We start from the raw sequence: 18,230 nt of genomic DNA, 5'->3' as shown, positions 1-18,230 counted from the left end.
AGTCTGTTCTCAATCATGAATTTGCTTGCATTGTCTTCCAATTTTGCTGTTCTACTCATCTCATGAGTTCCTTTGTTTGAAGTGCAGATAAATTTGGATGAATTTGCTAGACTATGCAATGTCATTGCACTAAAATTTGAAGAGAAAGCTTCAGTGAGTCCATTTTTCCCCTTTCAATTAAAACTTTACAGGTTGTAATGGTAAATCTCATAAGCTGCTTTCTGTTGCAGCGCTCAATCTTTGAGACATGTCCAAGACTCTATCATTCACCAGCATCAAAGAAGTTGAAAGACTTCATCCGAAGCCCTACATTTGAGTGCATAATAGTGTTCATTCTCCTTGTCAATTTTGTTGCTGTTATTGTTGAAACTACGGTATGAATCAAAGCCATCTAAATCTTTAGTTGAACTTTGGATCGAGTTAATTATATTTCAGTGAGTAGCCCCAGCCTGTAGGACTATAAGAGGGTTGTCTTGTTTGAACATAGATCAATGATATCTTTTAATTGCTTACAATAATGTCTATAAAGTAAAAATGATGGAGACAATACATTACTCTCCAGGTAAAAATGATGGAGACAATACATCACTGACCCTCAACCTGGTATTAATTACCAACTGCCTGATTGTTGTAGTTGTTAAGTTTATGTTTGGCATCCTTCCCTTTGTTATAAGAAGTTCCACCAAACCCCATCGCACCTTGTTACAGAATGTACATAGACACCTAATGTAGATAGGCAACTTCTCATATAGTATCCATAGCACAATTATAGCCTTATAGGCAGAGATATTTAGGATTTTTTATTTTTATTTTGTTTCCTTAGATATATTTAGTTGTACATGTATAAATAACTCTCATTCTTGGAGTAATACTACAAGGAAGTTCTTCCACATTCTTGTTTATTGACACACATGAACATTGAATTTCTGACAACTGAGGAACTTTTCTCTTCTGCTTTGGCTACTGTCTAGTGCTTTCTTACTGTGTGGGTGCAATGTCAAGAATGTAGTATCTATGTCTGATTAGTATAACATAGTGACATTGTTAAGCTTCCATTTAACTACCTATAAACCATCTCTTCAGATGTTTTATTTTGAAAGGACTGGCACCATTTTACTGACCATTTGACTTCGGAAAGATCTAATCTACATTCTCACAGGAAAAAGAAAGACAGTGGACTTGAGATCCTCACATGATATTATCCACCAGTTTCTCTCTCTCTTTTTAAAATTTTATTTTAATGGATGTCATTGAGGAATCTTTCCTTTGCGGCTGAGTTTTTGCGTCCATGCGATGAAACAAAGACTTCTGTGCTTCAAGAAATATCCTGTTCCTTCTTCCACTATCTATGTCTAAATCTTTTTCCTTCTTCCACTATCTATGTCTAAATCTTTTCTAAGTTCAGAATTAATCTCACTAATTTACTGCTGGTGAATTCTAGCTTGATGTGCAGAATAACTCGGCTCAAATCTTTTGGCAGAAGGCAGAGAATATCTTTGGTAAGTTGCATAATAAGTTTCACACCTTGGCACCATTTATTTTTTCAAAAATACTCCTTTTTCATTAATCACGGTCTGGTTGTAGTTTGACTTTGACCACAATTGCTAGAAGTTATTTTCTTTCTTTTTTTATAATGTAAAATAATTTTATAAAAAATATTCGTATACCAAACACAAAAAGTAGAGATCCTGCAAAAAAATTATGATTCTTGGGGTGCTCCCTTTCAAGGTCTCAAGTTCGAAACCCACTGGGTGCAAACAATTTCTGAGGGCCATCGGACTGGGGTAAAACCCTGAATTACCCGTGGTGCACTTGCGGGAAACTCCTTGCCGAGGGCCTGTGCACCCCCGGGATTAGTCGGGGCTCAAAGAGACCCGGACACCCGGTGCTTAATCAAAAAAAAGATCCTGCAAAAAAATTATGATTCTCTACAAAATGCATCCAATCTTCTATGCACATTGGGATCTCATGGGTGCCCTAAAAAGAAACCAAAACTAAGAAGCTATTCCTGAAATATATAAAGTCGGTCTCTACTCTCTACCCCGTTAAAAGCTCTCATGTTTCACTCCCTCCATGGGACCTACAAAGTGCAAGTGGGGCAACACTTCCCATCACAACTGTGTTGCCGCCTTGCATGTAACAGTAGGTGATCCACAGCCGTGCCCACACATTTGCTCATGACGCACCAACTGGCGCATGCTATCCTCCTCTTTCTCAGGTTTCTCAACTGTCAGCACTGCTCTACCACTGCCAACCAACCAGAGAAACACACCTCTCTAGGCGCTCTAGGTATCCAATTTGACATGTGCGGGAAACCTGATTCCTCCCTCACCAACAACTTTTGGTGAATGGTATAACAAGCAATTGGCTGAATATACAAGTGTTCATAAAAATCCACAATTGCTCTTCTCAGCTCCTCCTCGCTTCATACACCACCCATCCACTTCTTTAGATCATATGAAAGTCCTCCCATTTTCCAATCTAATTCTCCCTCGTTCAACCACAAGGCCTCTATTTTTCTCTCCAACTAGCCTCCTAGGCTATTGCCAACAAAACTAACTCCCTCGTGAACTCCTCTTTCCTTCGCCTAAACTCCCACACCCATTCCAGTCTTTCCACCCCCCACCTACCCTCCAAAAACCTCTCTATTTCACACCCTTGTATGCCCTTTCAGCAATTTGACCTTCTGTGCTAACCAGAATGATGGTTTGCCTGTGGCATCACAGCTTCTCCACTCCCGCTCTATTCGAACTCTGTTGTCTTTAGCCACATATTCTTGAATCCAAAAGGGGCTCGTGTGTGGGCAAGCAGTCTGAGATCAACCTGAAGAAAATGGCATGCAGCATATTCCGTATGATTTCCTCCCAAATGGTGGACACGAAAATCTGCCAAGTTTTAATTTTGATGTTGAATCTTGTCACCTAGCTGAAGTTTATCTAGCCTTTGTCAAAGGAAGATAAATAAGAAAATAGTTATGGGTGAACTCCGAGAACTTCTCTATTCCCCTGAATAATGTTCTACACCCTACTCTTTCCTATAGGAATCAGATAGTATTAAAGCCTCCTCATTACCAACATGAAGGAAGTAGACAACTTCTCTCAATAGCTTTCCTTTGACCCCTCCCTGGCCAGCTCATTCACTCCCCAAAAGTCCTTCTCAACCCTGCTATTTTAATTTCTAATTCTGTACACCAGGACAAACTCTCCTTTTGTTACCTCCATAGTTTCCATCGACAAGTGCAAGAAACCAGATTTCTCTCTGTATTGAAACTCTCTATTCTATTTGTTTATTTTTTCTTCATCCCAGTTAGAGTTGTTCCAACCCATTTTCTTTAGTGAATTGGTTCATATTTTCTCTACAGACTGGTTCGTATGTTGTCTTCTACAGTCAATTTACTCCTTAAGACCTCAGAAACTCGACTTTGGAGAAATTAATAAGAATATTCCAGAATTTCTTTTGCTATCCTTATGCCTTGGTGCTCTCAGTTAAAAATTGAGCATTGTGCTTCGCAGGACCTCGTCTTAAAATAGTTGTGTCATGCTTAATTCTTCAAGTTAAGCTTGTTAGGCTTTTACCATTTTCTAATTTGTTGCACAGGCTGGTTGTATGTCATCGAGATGGCACTAAAAGTTTACACCTATGGCTTTGAGAACTATTGGAGGGATGGTAAAAATCAATTTGATTTTTGCATCACTTGCGTCATTGGTAGGTTGCAGATGTTTTAAAACCTGATTGATTTCTCTTTGTAAATTATGTATCGGAAGTACTGCTAGCACTTGGATTGATGTTTTTTATTCACCCCAAATTGTTTTGATCCTACTTGAATTTCTTAGAATTAGCTCTCTTCATACTTATCTGCAACTAAAGTAAGGTTTTATCTGAAGGTGTCATTTGAAATGTAGCTATATCAGTACGCCTTTTCTGGATCTCTTCCATTATTGATTTTAGCTCTTGTTTTTTTCTGCTAAATGTGTATTTTCAAATCTGTTAATTTCCTTTTTCCACGTCAGTCACTCAGTTGAGTTCTCAACTTATCTTCTTTAATCCCAAAAATAGACAGTTGATTAACCTTTCCTCTTTTATCAAATACGTGGGATTTTAAGAATACATGCCTTCATATATTAAAGCTGCAATTACTGTTGTATTTGATTTATTGTATAAGTGCAATTATTTCTTTGTCAAATGAAGTTTTCCTCCACGGATTTTCTTGATATTCTAGGAAGGAGAAAGAACTGTAGAGTATCTTCATTGATTTGCTCGGGATAAATTGGTGTTATTTAGCTTTGTTGAGGGATAAATTTGAGTCCATCCACCCTAGAATAATTGCATGTTTTCTTCATTTTGACTCTGTTATGTGTTGATTTATTGAGGACTTTTACCAACCTCTCCTTTTTATTTACTCTCAAATAAGAGTTGTTCTTAAACTAAACTAACACTCAAGTGATTTGTCTCAGCATGTCTACTAACAACATACTTTATGTGTTTTTTCTATTATAGTTTGTTAGTGTGGGTGGTAAAGTAATCATGGCATGTAAATAATGGACAAAGGGAAGAGATAAGAAATCTAGGCTCTTAATTTACTTGGAACAAATAAAGTAGTTGGATTTGGAAAACGTGAAGGAAAAATAGGATCTCGTGTTGGGAGATGGTAATTTATGTGAAGTACGGTGCTCACATGAAAGATATGCGAACTTCCAATAATTTTACTTCGTTTACAGGAGGTGGTTGCTTGTTCTTTTGCAAAATATAGTGGATTATTATCTGTAATAGTTTTTTTTTATGTTCTCTGATAAATAACGTAAAATTATTTGAATCGATTGTTTGTCAAGTTCTTAGCTTAAAATTTAACTTCTTACTTATGTGAAGTTGTGGACATAGTGAGATTGCTAAATCATTTCTCAGATGTTACAGATGTTGACTCATTTTATGGATAATTGCATGTTCCACAGTTACTGAAGAAATGACTACTCTGGTAGGCCCTCGTGGTCTGGGTTTCATGTCCAACGGAACTTGGTAAAGGCCTTAATAGCTTATTTTGAAGTGACTAAAAATTCACGCTTTTTTGCTGTTCTTGAGTAATTTAATTATTTTCCAGAGTATGTTACCATAGACAAGTAAAAGATTTTGAGGCTGTGAAATAGAATCTTGTCTTAATGATTTGGTTTCTGTTTTTATTCCTCAATGATGGATTTGTGTATTTTTTATTTTATTTTTGCTGTCGTTTGAATGCTAGTCTTTAGGCGAAGAGTTAATAAGAATTATGAGCTAGAAGATAGAGACTGATGAGAAAATTCCCAATTTTCCTTTTGAGGCTTGTATCTTCTTTTCTTTTAGAGATAGTGAACCTGCATTGGGCATAATATCATCTACACTTTGTATAATCTCCGGAAAGATGAAGAGTGGACTGATCATGTAGACTATATTGCTCCAGAATAATGGTAATTTAGCTTACGTCTTACCAAAGAAGATTGTAATTCAAAATCTAGTTCAAAAGTATGGCATATTAACTGGAAGCAATTCAAAAAGCTATATCTTCTGTCCTAATAAATTAGTAAATTCAACAGTTTCATGTAACTGCCTGAGAAATGTGCAACCATAAAAGAATGACAAATGTACTGTTGAGTACTTACAGTGGTCAGCAGCAGGATTGCACAATGTGCACGGTCTTTTCTTTCAGATGCTTTACAATTTAGCGCTCCTGTGATAGTAATTGCTTCTGTTTGCTGGTGTTTACAGGATTCGCTATCTTCTTATCGCAAGAATGTTGCGTTTCATAAGACTGTTGATGCACATTGAGCGATTTCATGCTTTCGTTACCACATTTTTGACCCTCATACATTGTCTGCTGCCATACCTGGGGACCATATTCTGTATCTTATGCATTTACTGCTCTCTTGGTTTACAGGTATATTTGATTCTTTGCTGCTATGACTTTGCGAACCAGTCCATCTTGGATTTCATTTCTCTCTTCTGCTTGTTGCATGTAAAAGCTTTCAAAATTCTTGTCTTGAAGCAGTAGTGAACCCTGTATGTTTTTAAAATCTTCGCCAACTATGTCCTCAAAATTTGATCTATTTCTCAGTTAGAATTCCTTTGGAGGCAGAGCATAGTCAATATGGCATCATAGAAGAAACGCATGTGCCTTTTTCCTCATCATTTTTTAATCGATATTACACTATTGCGTGCCTAACCTTTTTCTCGCCTCCTTCTGCCCTTTTACCCTTGGTTCTGTTTTTACCTTGTGCAGATCTTTGGGGGGATTGTCAATATTGGAAACCCCAAGTTACCCAAGACTGATCTTGCTGGTTATGAGTATCCTTTTGTCAATTGTTAAATTCCTGCAAAGTATTTAGCAAGTCATTTTTCTTCACAAACAACGAGGAGACAATGGTTTCTCGTGTCTTGATTATCTTCTTAGAACAATAGATATTATCATTTGAAGAGAAAAAAAGAAACAATCTATTAAAAGAAAAAGAAAAAAAGGAACAATCTGTTTTATAGGATAATATCAAGATCCTATTTTATTTTTCAAATATTCTTGTAGTTTCTACTTGGAAGTCAATTGGTCGACTTTGTTTCCTTGACAAGCTAAGCTATTTGCTTTTTAACTTCAATGACTATCCAAATGGCATGGTGACACTTTTCAATTTATTGGTGATGGGAATCTGGTCACCGTTGATGCAGGTATTCTTATCTTAGGGTTTCCTCAATTACCATTATATCTGCTTAGAATCACTATTTGCGCATAAGGGCCATCTTTTGTAATCATATTCAACACAAAACGATCGTGTTTGTAACGGAAAAGTTTAATGAACCAGCAATTTCAAATAGGTCTGAGGAATGATGATTTTGGTGATGGAGCCTAGCCAACTCCTGAAGTGACTGCATTTAGTGTTACTTTTCTCTGTGCTCTGATAAAACAATATAGAGTGTAAAATGATTATCTTCGGAAGCAAAAATTTACTTTACCATTGAGATGTGTTAAATATAAAATAGTTAACGTATGGGTCGATTATACATAGTACTTTATTTTATTTCCTTTTGTAAATATTTTCTGATATATATACACAGTGGCGGAGCCACATAGAGCCAAGGGTGTTCATCCAAACCCCCTCGGCGGAAAAAAACACTGTTTTTACAAGGTTAAAATTATTTTTTATGTATACATAGTAGATGTTGAACCCCCTTAGGCTTCTTCGTATGTTTACTTTTTTATATTTTGAACCCCTTCGGCGGAAATCCTGGTTCCGCCACTATACACACACACACACATACACAAAGAGTGTGTAGGCAGACTACACGTTAATGACTCCCAATTCCTAATCTTATGGTTAGATGAAAATGAGAATTTACAGACAAAATATGTATAGACAATATGTGTACACTTGTAGAAGGATAAATATTTGCAGGAGATATACAACGTCACACATCATTTGGATTAGGGTGTCAAACGGCATATATAATGTAAAGACAATGTTTTTGAGGATTCAATGAACCTATAGAAACTTAATAAATCTTACAGTAACCTGTACCGAGATGTCATTTGTTACAAGTTGATATAGTTTTTGCATCTCATGCATTTTGCTTTAGCATGCTAATATATGAGAATTGAGATGAATAATACCTGTTTTGACAGTTCTGACCTAGCTGCTTTCCTAACTTAATGGCTTCTAAGTAGGTTATATCTTATTATCATGTGTTGTCCAAGTACTGATAATTTGCTTTTAACATTTCAGAGCTACAAGGAACTGACAGGGACCTCCTGGACTTATGTCTACTTCTTCAGCTTCTATCTTATTGCTGTTTTATGGCTATTAAATTTGGTAAGTATCCATGTGAACTTTTTGCAAAATGCTCTAGACCTTCACTGGAGATTTATAGACATAGATGAAAACCAGATGATGTTAAAGCCAACTTCTCATGTAGAGGTAACTACACATAAGTTCATTGTATCAGTCTATCAGATAACATAAGCACATGACCAATGTGTCCATTTGGGTAAATTGAGGGTACTTTTCCCATGGGCTGCTAGCTTCTAGATCCTAGGTACTTGTACGTGTATTACATTAATATCCAGTTGTTTTCTATGGTTTATGTGCCAGCCTTGTGTATGCCTCCTCTTCTCCTAATGCATTGCAAACTGTAATATTGACTTATTTTTGCCTTAACATGTTCATGAAATGATGTCACATTTGTGTGCTTTTAAAGTTAAAAGTTCCTTACTTCTAAGAACTATTTATTTTCATGAGTTGACTTATTCCATGTCCTAAAATGACGTCTTTCTATACCTAATAATATAATGCTTTAGTTCCTTAGAGTATGAAGTATGTACTGAGATATCATTTTGCCCCTCCATCCAATTTATATGATACAGCCTAGATTTCGAGAGTCAAATGACTTTTTCTTAGACCACAAACTTTTCATATGCCTTTTAAATATTATGAATTGTTAATTATTGTGACTTATATACTTCTTAGTTAGTTTCCAAAATTTAAATTTTATTTCAAAGAACTTAAAGATACGATACCTGAATTCGCAGTCAAAACTAAGAAGTATGACTCTCAAAATAGACAGAGGGAGTAAATATTTTCCCACCTGTATAAGACATCTGACATCATATATTTTCCAATTCCTCTTCAAGCTAACCACCGTACTTTCTTGCTGGTAGTTTCTAGATCTTTATATTTCATTGTTGTATTTGTATATGGTCGATTTAAAATTTTCATAAATGGGAAATGTTTGCCGAAGTACTAACATTATTTTTATGCATATAGTAATTAAAATTTTATAGAGTTTGCCTATTGGGAGCCATTATTAACGGGAATTTGGACTTTTTCTGAACCAACTGTGGGGATTTCATGTCCCTCCTCAGCCGTGTTCACATTATTAGCCTCTTAGACTTTCCATCTCAGCGGCCCTTCTCAAGGGGTCAATCAAAAACCAATCCGTTTTAGTATCCAATGCTGTGGATATAATAGAATGACCTGAATGACGAGGGCTCTGCTTGATTTGAAGTTGCTAGATTTGTTCTAAATGGCTAGTAGGCGTAGTTTTGCTCTACTGTGTTTTTCCCTTTGATTCATGCTTTTGTGTGTTGGGTCTTGTCTTTCCATGTTGTTTTATCATGACTTCTTTGCTCTTGTTATTTCTCATTTTCGCATTGCTTTGATTTGCTTGTCTGTATCTGACTCTTTTCCCTTGTTTTCCCTTGTTTTCTTTTGAGCCGAGGGTCTTTCGGAAACAGCCTCCCTACCTTCCAAGGTGGGGGTAAGGTCTGCATACACTTAACCCTCCCCAGACCCCACACTGTGGGATTCAACTGGGTATGTTGCTGTTGTTGTTGGCTAGTCAAAATGGTCTCAAAAACGTAGTTAAGGATGTAGAAATAATGATATCAATTAGAAGATGAATGAAGTTAAGGGTCAAACATCTTTTTCTTGATAATATTACTGGTATATATGTGTATTATATTCTTTACCAAGGGCCCAAGGCGAGGTAGCATAAAATATCCTATTACTGTCGAATACTTCAGAAGTTGCCGTTGCATCTTTTAAGTTTCTTAGAAACTGTTTAACTTTTTTGTTTGACTTCTCATTTACTTTCTCTTTGTGTTCTGACACTTCCTTGTTTACTAGGAATTCATCCTTTGTATAACCCTATAGCATGCGTCAATCCTTAAACAGTACTAACACTTCACCTTTGGTTGGTTCTCTTTCAGATTGTAGTATTTGTCTTGGAAGCTTTTCAAGCAGAAATGAACCTAAAGGCTTCAACAAGAAGTGTGGATGGTGACAAGAAGGTTAGTTTTTGAAACCTGCATCACTCGTTCTCATGGAGCAAAACTATTATTACTAGTTCTAGCGTGTTTTCTGGATTTCTCGGCTCATCATAGAAATGCTTTGTTACAAATTACAGTCATGAATATTATTCCCTCTTTGATTTACCAGGTAGGTCAAAAGATAGAAACTGAAGCTCTTGTCAAATCATGATTTTAAAATATCACTGCTAAATCTAGTAGCACATGGAAACGACACCAAAGAGTATCGGATAAACGCAAATTTTCATCCATAATTAGGTTGTGCAACCTAAACCCTGATTCTCAGATTATTCCTTCAGTTACAGAGTAAAAAAGACTTTTTCTTTTCTTCGTATTCTCATCTTGCTTCACCATATAACCCTCAAACAGTTCTAGACTTTCATGTCTTTTTACTAGCCTACCCTGTGGTTATCTCCTTTATTCTTGAATCAGTCCGGTTCTAGACCAGCCATTATGTACTAACTTGGAGATTTGCATTTCTTATATCATAACATTATATTGTCTTTGCTAAATGATACTGGAACTGTTTATAGACTTCATTGCTGAAGTAGTATTATTTAATGATGTTAAACTAAGAGAAATTTTCAATGATTTAACCTATTTTCTGATTGGCAACTACTTTGAGACCTGAATTCTTTTTTTGTAATATAGGGAGAAAGAAGAGAGCAGCGACGTCCTGTTGGGTATGTATGATTTAATGATGTTAAACTAAGAGAAATTTTCAATGATTTTACCTATTTTCTGATTGGCAACTACTTTCGTTGCACAGTGCTAAGACTCGGAGACACAAATTAGATGATCTTCACCGTCGCATGTCTTGGTCTGAACGAACACAACGCTCCAGTCCATAAGTTGTCTGTTTTCTAGCCTGGTAACTTGTTTAGACTTCTCTGTTTATTCGAGCATTTATTCTTTTCCCCCGGAGACCTTCTTTGATGTTGCAACCTTTTCATAAACATTTTATGTTTGTAAATTTGAAATGGAAAAGGAAATTCTTGCATGTTCTGAGATAATCTATTCAGTCGTAACAATTTATCTCTTAATTTCAGCTTTATGCGATACTGTGCTTCAGAAGTTCGGTAATGTTGGACCTGGTGGTGGATAAAAATCCCAATTGATGACCTACTTGTAGATAGTTGTGAATTGTGGTGTACTCCTACTCTCCCAGTGTAAATTTTCATCGAGCCAATTGCTACATTTTCACTTCTCCATGGTTATATGTAATGGTTTTAGTGAAGCTCCATTTTTCTGCAGTTTTGGTCTCTATATACTGCGCATTGCTGGGATGTAGCTTTGTAGTCTGTATTTCAAAAATTCAAGTTGAAACAAGATGAATTACATCAATTTTCAGTTTTATACTCTCTCTCTCTCTCTCTCTCGTGATTTTGCTTATCTCCTGAATATGATGGTTAATCCTGGTCCAAAAAGCTAACTTTTGGATAATAAACTCTAATCATGGAGAAGTAATCTTGGCAAAGCATTTGAATCCTTTATATAGCTGCTTAAAAGAATCCAGTCAAAGTATGATGCTCTGCAATAAAAATGAGAAGAACCTTTACCCTTATGTTCTGCATTATCCCAATGATGTGCAGCCCCTGAGAAATATCAACCTTTGAATTCTGATAATGAAGTTCACATAATTTCAATTTCGAATTTAATGAACTTGAGTTATATTTGTGGTGTCCTACATAGACAAACTGTCACTACCATCACCTCCACCAGTAAAGGTAAGAGATGCTGCTTCGCATTTCTCAAGTCATTCAAGAAGACAGAGAGTTGTGCTCTCTGAAATATTACGATACTATCTGGTGATAGATTTTATCTAAAACTTTTGTTCAGAATAAGCTAAAGATACCTGCTGCAATTTACTTCCACCAGGAATGGCTTGACAATAAGCCAATTTCCTACTGCAGAGCACAAAGGCATCCGGTTTTTATCTACATTCAAAAATTAGAGTTTTTATGTACACGAAATTGTGAACGGCACCTAAAGCAAGGTAAAAGAGGTGCTCATAACAGTCGAAAATGGACCATTCAGAAAAGACAACTTGTAACATTAATATTATAAGATCTGATGGGTAATCAATCCTGTAGGGTTAGGCGCGAAACTGGTCACAATCCTTGGCACCATTCTTAGTGAAAAGGGATATAAGTCCATTCAGCATTCTGGATACTGATTCCCTGAATATCGTTGAGCTCCTCTCTTCGGTTGCACTAGCACCCTGGACTATTCCCTTGACCACAGAACCAACTGGAGCTCCTTCGATATATGCCTTGCATGCAGAGAGAATGTCTGCAGCATGGCAACGGAAGTGACCAATGACAAGATCTTCAAAATGCTGCATGCAAAATAAAAGAATTAGGGAATGCCAGATAATATTAATATATTATAAGAATATAGATTCACAAGTAGCCTCAAGAAATAAATGCATACTTAGAATTCTCTTGGATACTACTGCACAAGTAACCTTAAGAAGATGTATACTTTAAATTCTCTCCCCAAGAACAAAGATAAGTTTGCGACACTTACATCTACATACATCCACTATCACCCACTATGCAAAACAAGAAAAAAATTGATGGACCGAGTAAAAGTTTGGATTGTCCATTTGGTTTGAAAATACGTAAATGACTGTTTGAATACATGTGCATAAGAGTAGAATAAGTTTTGTTTTCAACTTTATAGCTTTTCCCATGGAGAATAGACAATTAATTAATTGAAAGAAATTATGCCACCACGTGGAACCTTGTTTCCAAAACCAGTACATTTGGATGTTACTGACAGAATAACTGAAGGAAGTAGAAGTTGACAAAAACGATCCATAATCATACCTTTGGTGGCCTCCTCAATGTGTATGTCATTGTCTTCAAAGACAAAACAAAAACATCTTCATTGTAAGCTTTAGATCTCCTCTCTCCCTCAGGTCCAGGATATGAAGCTTCATATCCAGGCTCATTAAAGAAAGGCTTTGCATTCAAAATTAGAGCTTGTATTGAAACCAATACTTGCAGCATGGTTGATGACTTAGGCAACCACCTTTCGTTACCTTTGCCAGTCCAAGTGTTCAGAAGACTGAGACAGACTTTTCCACAGTCATACAAGTTGGGATTCAGTCTCAAACCTCCAGAGTAGTAGTAAACCATCTAATGAAAAGGGAATATAAGTAAATAAATATCTTTATATTTTCATGCTACAAAATCAAGAAAAAAAAACAAGAACACCCAAATACATACTGGTGGCACATCAGGGTAGGTTTGAGGGAACAGGACATCAAACACAAAGAGACCATCATGGTATGGAGTGCCTTGTGGCCCAATAATGACAGCCCTGAGGAGATCCATCCTTGCTTCATAGACCCTTACATATATTGTATCTGAAAGTGAGAGAGGGAGTGAGTTCAGCATAAATCCTCAAATAGATCAGATAGATTTAAAGCACTCTACCAATGACAGGACATCCCACAGAATTAATTCACACAATTTTACTGTTATTCCAGATAAAACAGACAGTGCAGCATGCCAGGATAGAGTCCTAAATTTAGCAGTGGATAAGGAAGTTGAGGAGGGGGGAAACCAGAGGAGAAAGGAAGGATATATTCTATCATTTACTTGTGTAGCAAATCAGTGCATCAAAATATAAATTGCAATGGATGTCATCAGAAACCACACATATCACATGAGCCAATTTATGCATTACAGCCAGCAAAAGAAGGTTAGGTGGAGCAAACATATCAACATTGATAAATTAACCAAGACAAAATAAAAAATACAAAACCAGCAGAAAAACAAATGATGGTCACCAACTATAAGCAGCTGACTCACCAGGTAAATCATTTTCCAATATTTTCCACTCATCCTGAACTTTCTTGCTCCAGGCCTTAGGTGGCTGGTAAAAAAAAAAAAAGCAATAGCAGAGGTTAGTACAGCCACATTCATGATTAAAAAAAAAACTAAGAAGAAAATGACCTGCAAAACACAAGAAATTCCCTTACAGGTTACCTGTTGCCCCTGGAAGCCCAAGTTACTGTAATGATGATCTGAAAAGTCCTCTACCACATCAAAATGCTTAAAATTTTGATACTTTTCGAGTAGTTCATCTTCAGTTTGCTCTTCCTTTCCACGAGAATTTGACCCTCCAGACACCAGAGAACTGCTTGAAGCAGAGCCTTGAGTAAAGCTACTACTTGCAAGCGTATGAACTGTGGGATTCAATGTCTCAGCACCTGCCAGATGACTCGAAGAGCTAATCTGGGGAAGCGCTTTTGTACTGTGAGCAGGTTGATTTAACCAAGAAACTGATGCCTCAACACCAGCAGGCAAATCAACATTATCAAATTGTGCCTGCATACTCAAGTAATCACACTCATCATCATCGTCATTATCGTAATACATATAGTCATCATCGTCATCATCATAGTTTGACACATCATCATCACAATCATCCATCCCATCGCCTCCATCATTCTGATCTTCATGAAACGTGAGGTCTGAATTGGAACTGTTGTTATTACCAGAGGCAAGAGATCCAGATGTGGACCCAGCTACAGTATGTGAATTATCCTTAGTAATAGCCTCCTGTAAGTGAAACAAACTAAATAAATATGCAAAGGGCTTCAATATTCGAATCGTAAACTAATTTATGCATGCTAGAAAATGCAAAATTACAGTATTGTATGCTACTCTAGTACAGTAAAATTGTGAGGTATAGGAATCAACGGCTGCGTACACCCCACCCTCCCCAGGCCACTTGTGGGACTATACTAGGTATGTTGTTGTTTGTTGTAAAACTCAAGCTCTTTCTTATCAGAATAGATAGACTGTAAACAAAAGAATTCTTTTCAGAACCCCAATACATTTATGCATATAATTAGAATAGCAGGGCTGCATGCACGATATCAAAATTCCTATTTTGCTTTTCGAAACCCTAAGCCCCCTGCCCAGGAGTCATCACTGGGCCCCTTCCCTCTTTGCTCCATTGTTGACCCAATTTTTATTTTTTTTGGGGGGGGGGAATAAGATTGTTGACCCAAATTCTCAACCTGTTGGTTCCATGGCTTGCTCTTACCACTGAGCAAACTCTCTTATGGACAACAATTTCAAAAATTCTCTTCAAGATTATTTACTTTATTAAACAATTTCCTCATTCAACACAGGCTAATTCAACATCCTATCAATTACAATTCTTCGACGATCATACTTTAATACTCCCACAACATATCTAACCACACGAAACAAGCAACCCTAGGCCAAAAAGTCTTAACAATGCAACACATAATAAAGCTCTAAACTTAAGGGCAAAAGGCCAAAAACTGATCAATTATACACAAAACTACAATTATCAACCCTTCAATACTAACAACCCAACCAAAATAAAATTATAAAGCGATCAACTCCAAGGAAAACCAAAGGTAATTAAGAACGATCACTCAAAGAAGTTAAAAAAAAAAAAAGGAAAAATCTGGAGGAATTCAAAATACCTTATTCTGTTTAAGCTTCGATATTCATACTTTAATACTCACACAACAACATGTCTAACCACATGACACGAACAACCCTAGGCCAAAAACAATAACAATGCAACACATAATAAAAGCACGAAACTTAAGGGGCAAACACTGATCATACAGAAAAACATAACAAACTATTATGATCAACCCAACCAAATTGAATTATAAAGCGATCAATTCGAACGCAAAACAAAGGCAACTAAGAGCGATCACTCAAACAAGTAAAAAAAAAAACATGAGGAACTGAAAATACCTTATTGTGTTTAAGCTTCGATGATCATACTTTAATACTCACACAACAACATGTCTAACCACATGAAACAAGCAACCCTAGGCCAAACAAACAATGCAACAACGTAATAAAAGATCAAAACTTAAGGGCAAAAACTGATCAATTATACATAAAACTACAATCATCAACATTTCAATACTAGCAACCCAACCAAAATCAAATTCCAAAGCAAACGAAAGGCAATTAAGAACGATCAATCAAACAAATAAATGTAAAATCTTGAGGATTTCAAAATACCTTATTGTGTTTAAGCTTCGATGATCATACTTTAATACTCACACAACAACATATCTAACCACATGAAACAAGAAACCCTAGACCAAAAACACTAACAATGCAACACGTAACAAAAAGCACGAAACTTAAGGGCAACAACTGATCAATTATACACAAAACATAACAAACTATTATGATCAACCCAACCAAAATCGAATTATAAAGCATTTTATACGTAATTAAAAGCGATCACTCAAACAAGTAAAACAAAAACTGAAAAATCTTGAGGATTTCAAAGTACCTTATTGTGTTTAAGCCTCAATGATCATACTTTAATACTCGCACAAAAACATATCTAACCACACAATACAAGCAACCCTACGCCACAAACTCCAACAATGGAACACGTAATAAAGCTCGAAACTTGAGGGCAAAAAGACAAAAACTGATCAATTATACACAAAAAACTATTATGATCAACCCTTCAATAACAATTAACAACCCAACCAAAAATCGAATTATAAAAGCAAACAAACGTAATTAATAGCAATCACTCAAACAAGTAAAACCAAAAACAAAAAAAAAAAAAAAAAACTTGTGGAATTGAAAATTACCTTATTGTTTTTAAGTTTTTCAGTATTTTGAGAAGAAATCTCTTCAATTTCAACGTCCATTGCACAAAATTAACACTAATCTCAAAACCCTAATAAAAACACTTGTTATTGTAGTATGTATCAACTACTACTTATGTGGGTTTTAGAGAGAATGATATTTTTGTGTGACTTATCAACTACGTTTTTTTAATCGTACGATAGAAGGAACGCGCTTTCTATAGTACGCTAGTTTGATCCAAGATTGGTGATACGTGTAATCTTTTAATTGGATCTAAATTGTATGCAGTGAGGTTCCATGGTCCTCTCGTGTAGTGGATTATTTCCGGGCGTTGACGTGTTGACTGAACAAATTGTAGAATAGATTACGGAGATACTTTCGGTCTTTTAGTATTTCTTTCCGTTGTTGTTTGTTTTGGTTGATTTTCTGAAATTATGTATTTCCTTAGGGGTAGTTTGCTGTGGCGGAACCAGAATAATCACTAAAGGGTTCAAAATATAAAAAAATAAATATACGAAAAAATTAAAGGGATTCAACATCTACTATATATATATATAACAATTTTAATCATGTATAAACAGTATTTTTTTTCCGCCGAAAGGAGTTCGGATGAATCCCCTCGGCCCTATGTGGCTCCACCCTGATCGTTTGGTTACAACAGTAAGTAGGCGTTTGGCCATATTAACAAAATGTTTTTCACTTTATTTTAAATTTCTGATGTTGGAGTTGTGCCTGATTGTAGTTTTGCAAAAAAAAAATTTGTTGTTTGAAAGTACTGAAAGTGAAAAAAATGTGAAAATTGTTTTAAGGTGTTTTTCAAATTCCAAATATAACTTCAAGTTGTATCTGAAATTTTCATGGCCAAATGCTATTTTTGAAATAAAGTGAAAAATTTTAATTAAGTAAGTGATAATAATTTCAAAATAAAATGTGAGATTCTTTTATTTTGAATAATTTGTACGACAGCCAATTCGTTTTTGAAAAGTATTTTTACAATGTTTATTATTTTAATTGAAAATAGATTAGAATATTTATTATGAAGAACTTTAATTAAAAATTTTATTTTTATTTAATTAAAATAAACAAATATTATATTAAAGTCTTAATCGATGTAAATATAGGTAAACCAAAGCGATAACATTTGATATATGATACTTATATTCTTATATGATTATTTAAATATGCCAAATGCATTAATCAGTATAAATTAAAGTTTGCACCAAGAAATGGAGAAGATTGTACGTGGGAAAAAAAAAAAAAAAAAAAAAAACAGGAAAATGAGAGCAGTTTATGACAAAGGGAGTGGATTCCATATGAACGTTCAATTAGGAAAATGAAAACCCCATCACCAAGTAAAGTTCAATATTGAACTCCATTTATTACTTTACCACTATAAATGATATAAAATATAACTCCATTTATTACTTTACTACTATATATGATATAAAATATACTATAGTACTAGTAAAATAAAGAAGTGAAATTTCTTGTCTTTTAGGAACAAATTACTTGGCAAATGCAAGTTGCAAAGTCAGGGTCGTTTTAAGGGGTCTACAACTTCAAAGTCGACTACGACTTCTGAAAAAGACAACCTACCCTTTTCCAGAAAAAGTGATTTGAAGATCCATTGAATCCAGAAGAAATATTACGGAGATTTCCTTACTTCTATTGCACATGAGTTGTTAGGCTCGTTTGGACATGATTCAAATTCATGATTTGAAATGAGATTCAATTGACGTTGAAGTTCTGTTTGAACATATAATTGAATTTTTAAATAGTATTTTTAA

At 35.5% G+C, this 18,230-nt stretch overlaps 2 protein-coding genes across 6 annotated transcripts in view; one reads left to right on the top strand and one right to left on the bottom strand.

Moving 5' to 3' along the window:
- The window catches only part of LOC132616650 (two pore calcium channel protein 1B-like), a 30,745-nt gene extending 19,572 nt beyond the window's left edge, over positions 1 to 11,173 (top strand). For all 5 annotated transcript variants that reach the window (XM_060331200.1, XM_060331201.1, XM_060331203.1 and 2 more), the window contains 13 exons: positions 88 to 153; positions 231 to 374; positions 1,442 to 1,499; positions 3,598 to 3,705; positions 4,950 to 5,013; positions 5,737 to 5,905; positions 6,248 to 6,312; positions 6,594 to 6,684; positions 7,737 to 7,823; positions 9,719 to 9,799; positions 10,469 to 10,500; positions 10,587 to 10,688; positions 10,867 to 11,173. In XM_060331200.1, the coding sequence (XP_060187183.1) occupies positions 88 to 153; positions 231 to 374; positions 1,442 to 1,499; positions 3,598 to 3,705; positions 4,950 to 5,013; positions 5,737 to 5,905; positions 6,248 to 6,312; positions 6,594 to 6,684; positions 7,737 to 7,823; positions 9,719 to 9,799; positions 10,469 to 10,500; positions 10,587 to 10,668 (1,047 nt within the window). In that variant the 3' untranslated portion in view covers positions 10,669 to 10,688; positions 10,867 to 11,173. The remainder of the gene's footprint in view (positions 1 to 87; positions 154 to 230; positions 375 to 1,441; positions 1,500 to 3,597; positions 3,706 to 4,949; positions 5,014 to 5,736; positions 5,906 to 6,247; positions 6,313 to 6,593; positions 6,685 to 7,736; positions 7,824 to 9,718; positions 9,800 to 10,468; positions 10,501 to 10,586; positions 10,689 to 10,866) is intronic.
- Positions 11,174 to 11,658: 485 nt separating this feature from the next.
- On the bottom strand, positions 11,659 to 16,639 carry LOC132616651 (putative ubiquitin-conjugating enzyme E2 38). The gene is made up of 6 exons (XM_060331204.1): positions 16,446 to 16,639; positions 13,816 to 14,391; positions 13,639 to 13,702; positions 13,051 to 13,190; positions 12,649 to 12,960; positions 11,659 to 12,155 (listed from the first exon to the last, which is right to left on the bottom strand). The coding sequence occupies exons 1-6, from the start codon at positions 16,503 to 16,505 to the stop codon at positions 11,913 to 11,915; spliced, it is 1,395 nt and encodes a 464-aa protein (XP_060187187.1). The 5' UTR covers positions 16,506 to 16,639; the 3' UTR covers positions 11,659 to 11,912.
- Positions 16,640 to 18,230: the final 1,591 nt, after the last annotated feature.

This window comes from Lycium barbarum, chromosome 11 (genome assembly GCF_019175385.1).
Source record: "Lycium barbarum isolate Lr01 chromosome 11, ASM1917538v2, whole genome shotgun sequence".
NCBI classification, from domain to species: Eukaryota; Viridiplantae; Streptophyta; class Magnoliopsida; order Solanales; family Solanaceae; genus Lycium; species Lycium barbarum.
Note: the sequence above shows the minus strand (reverse complement) of the source record. Positions and strands in the feature narration are given on the sequence as shown.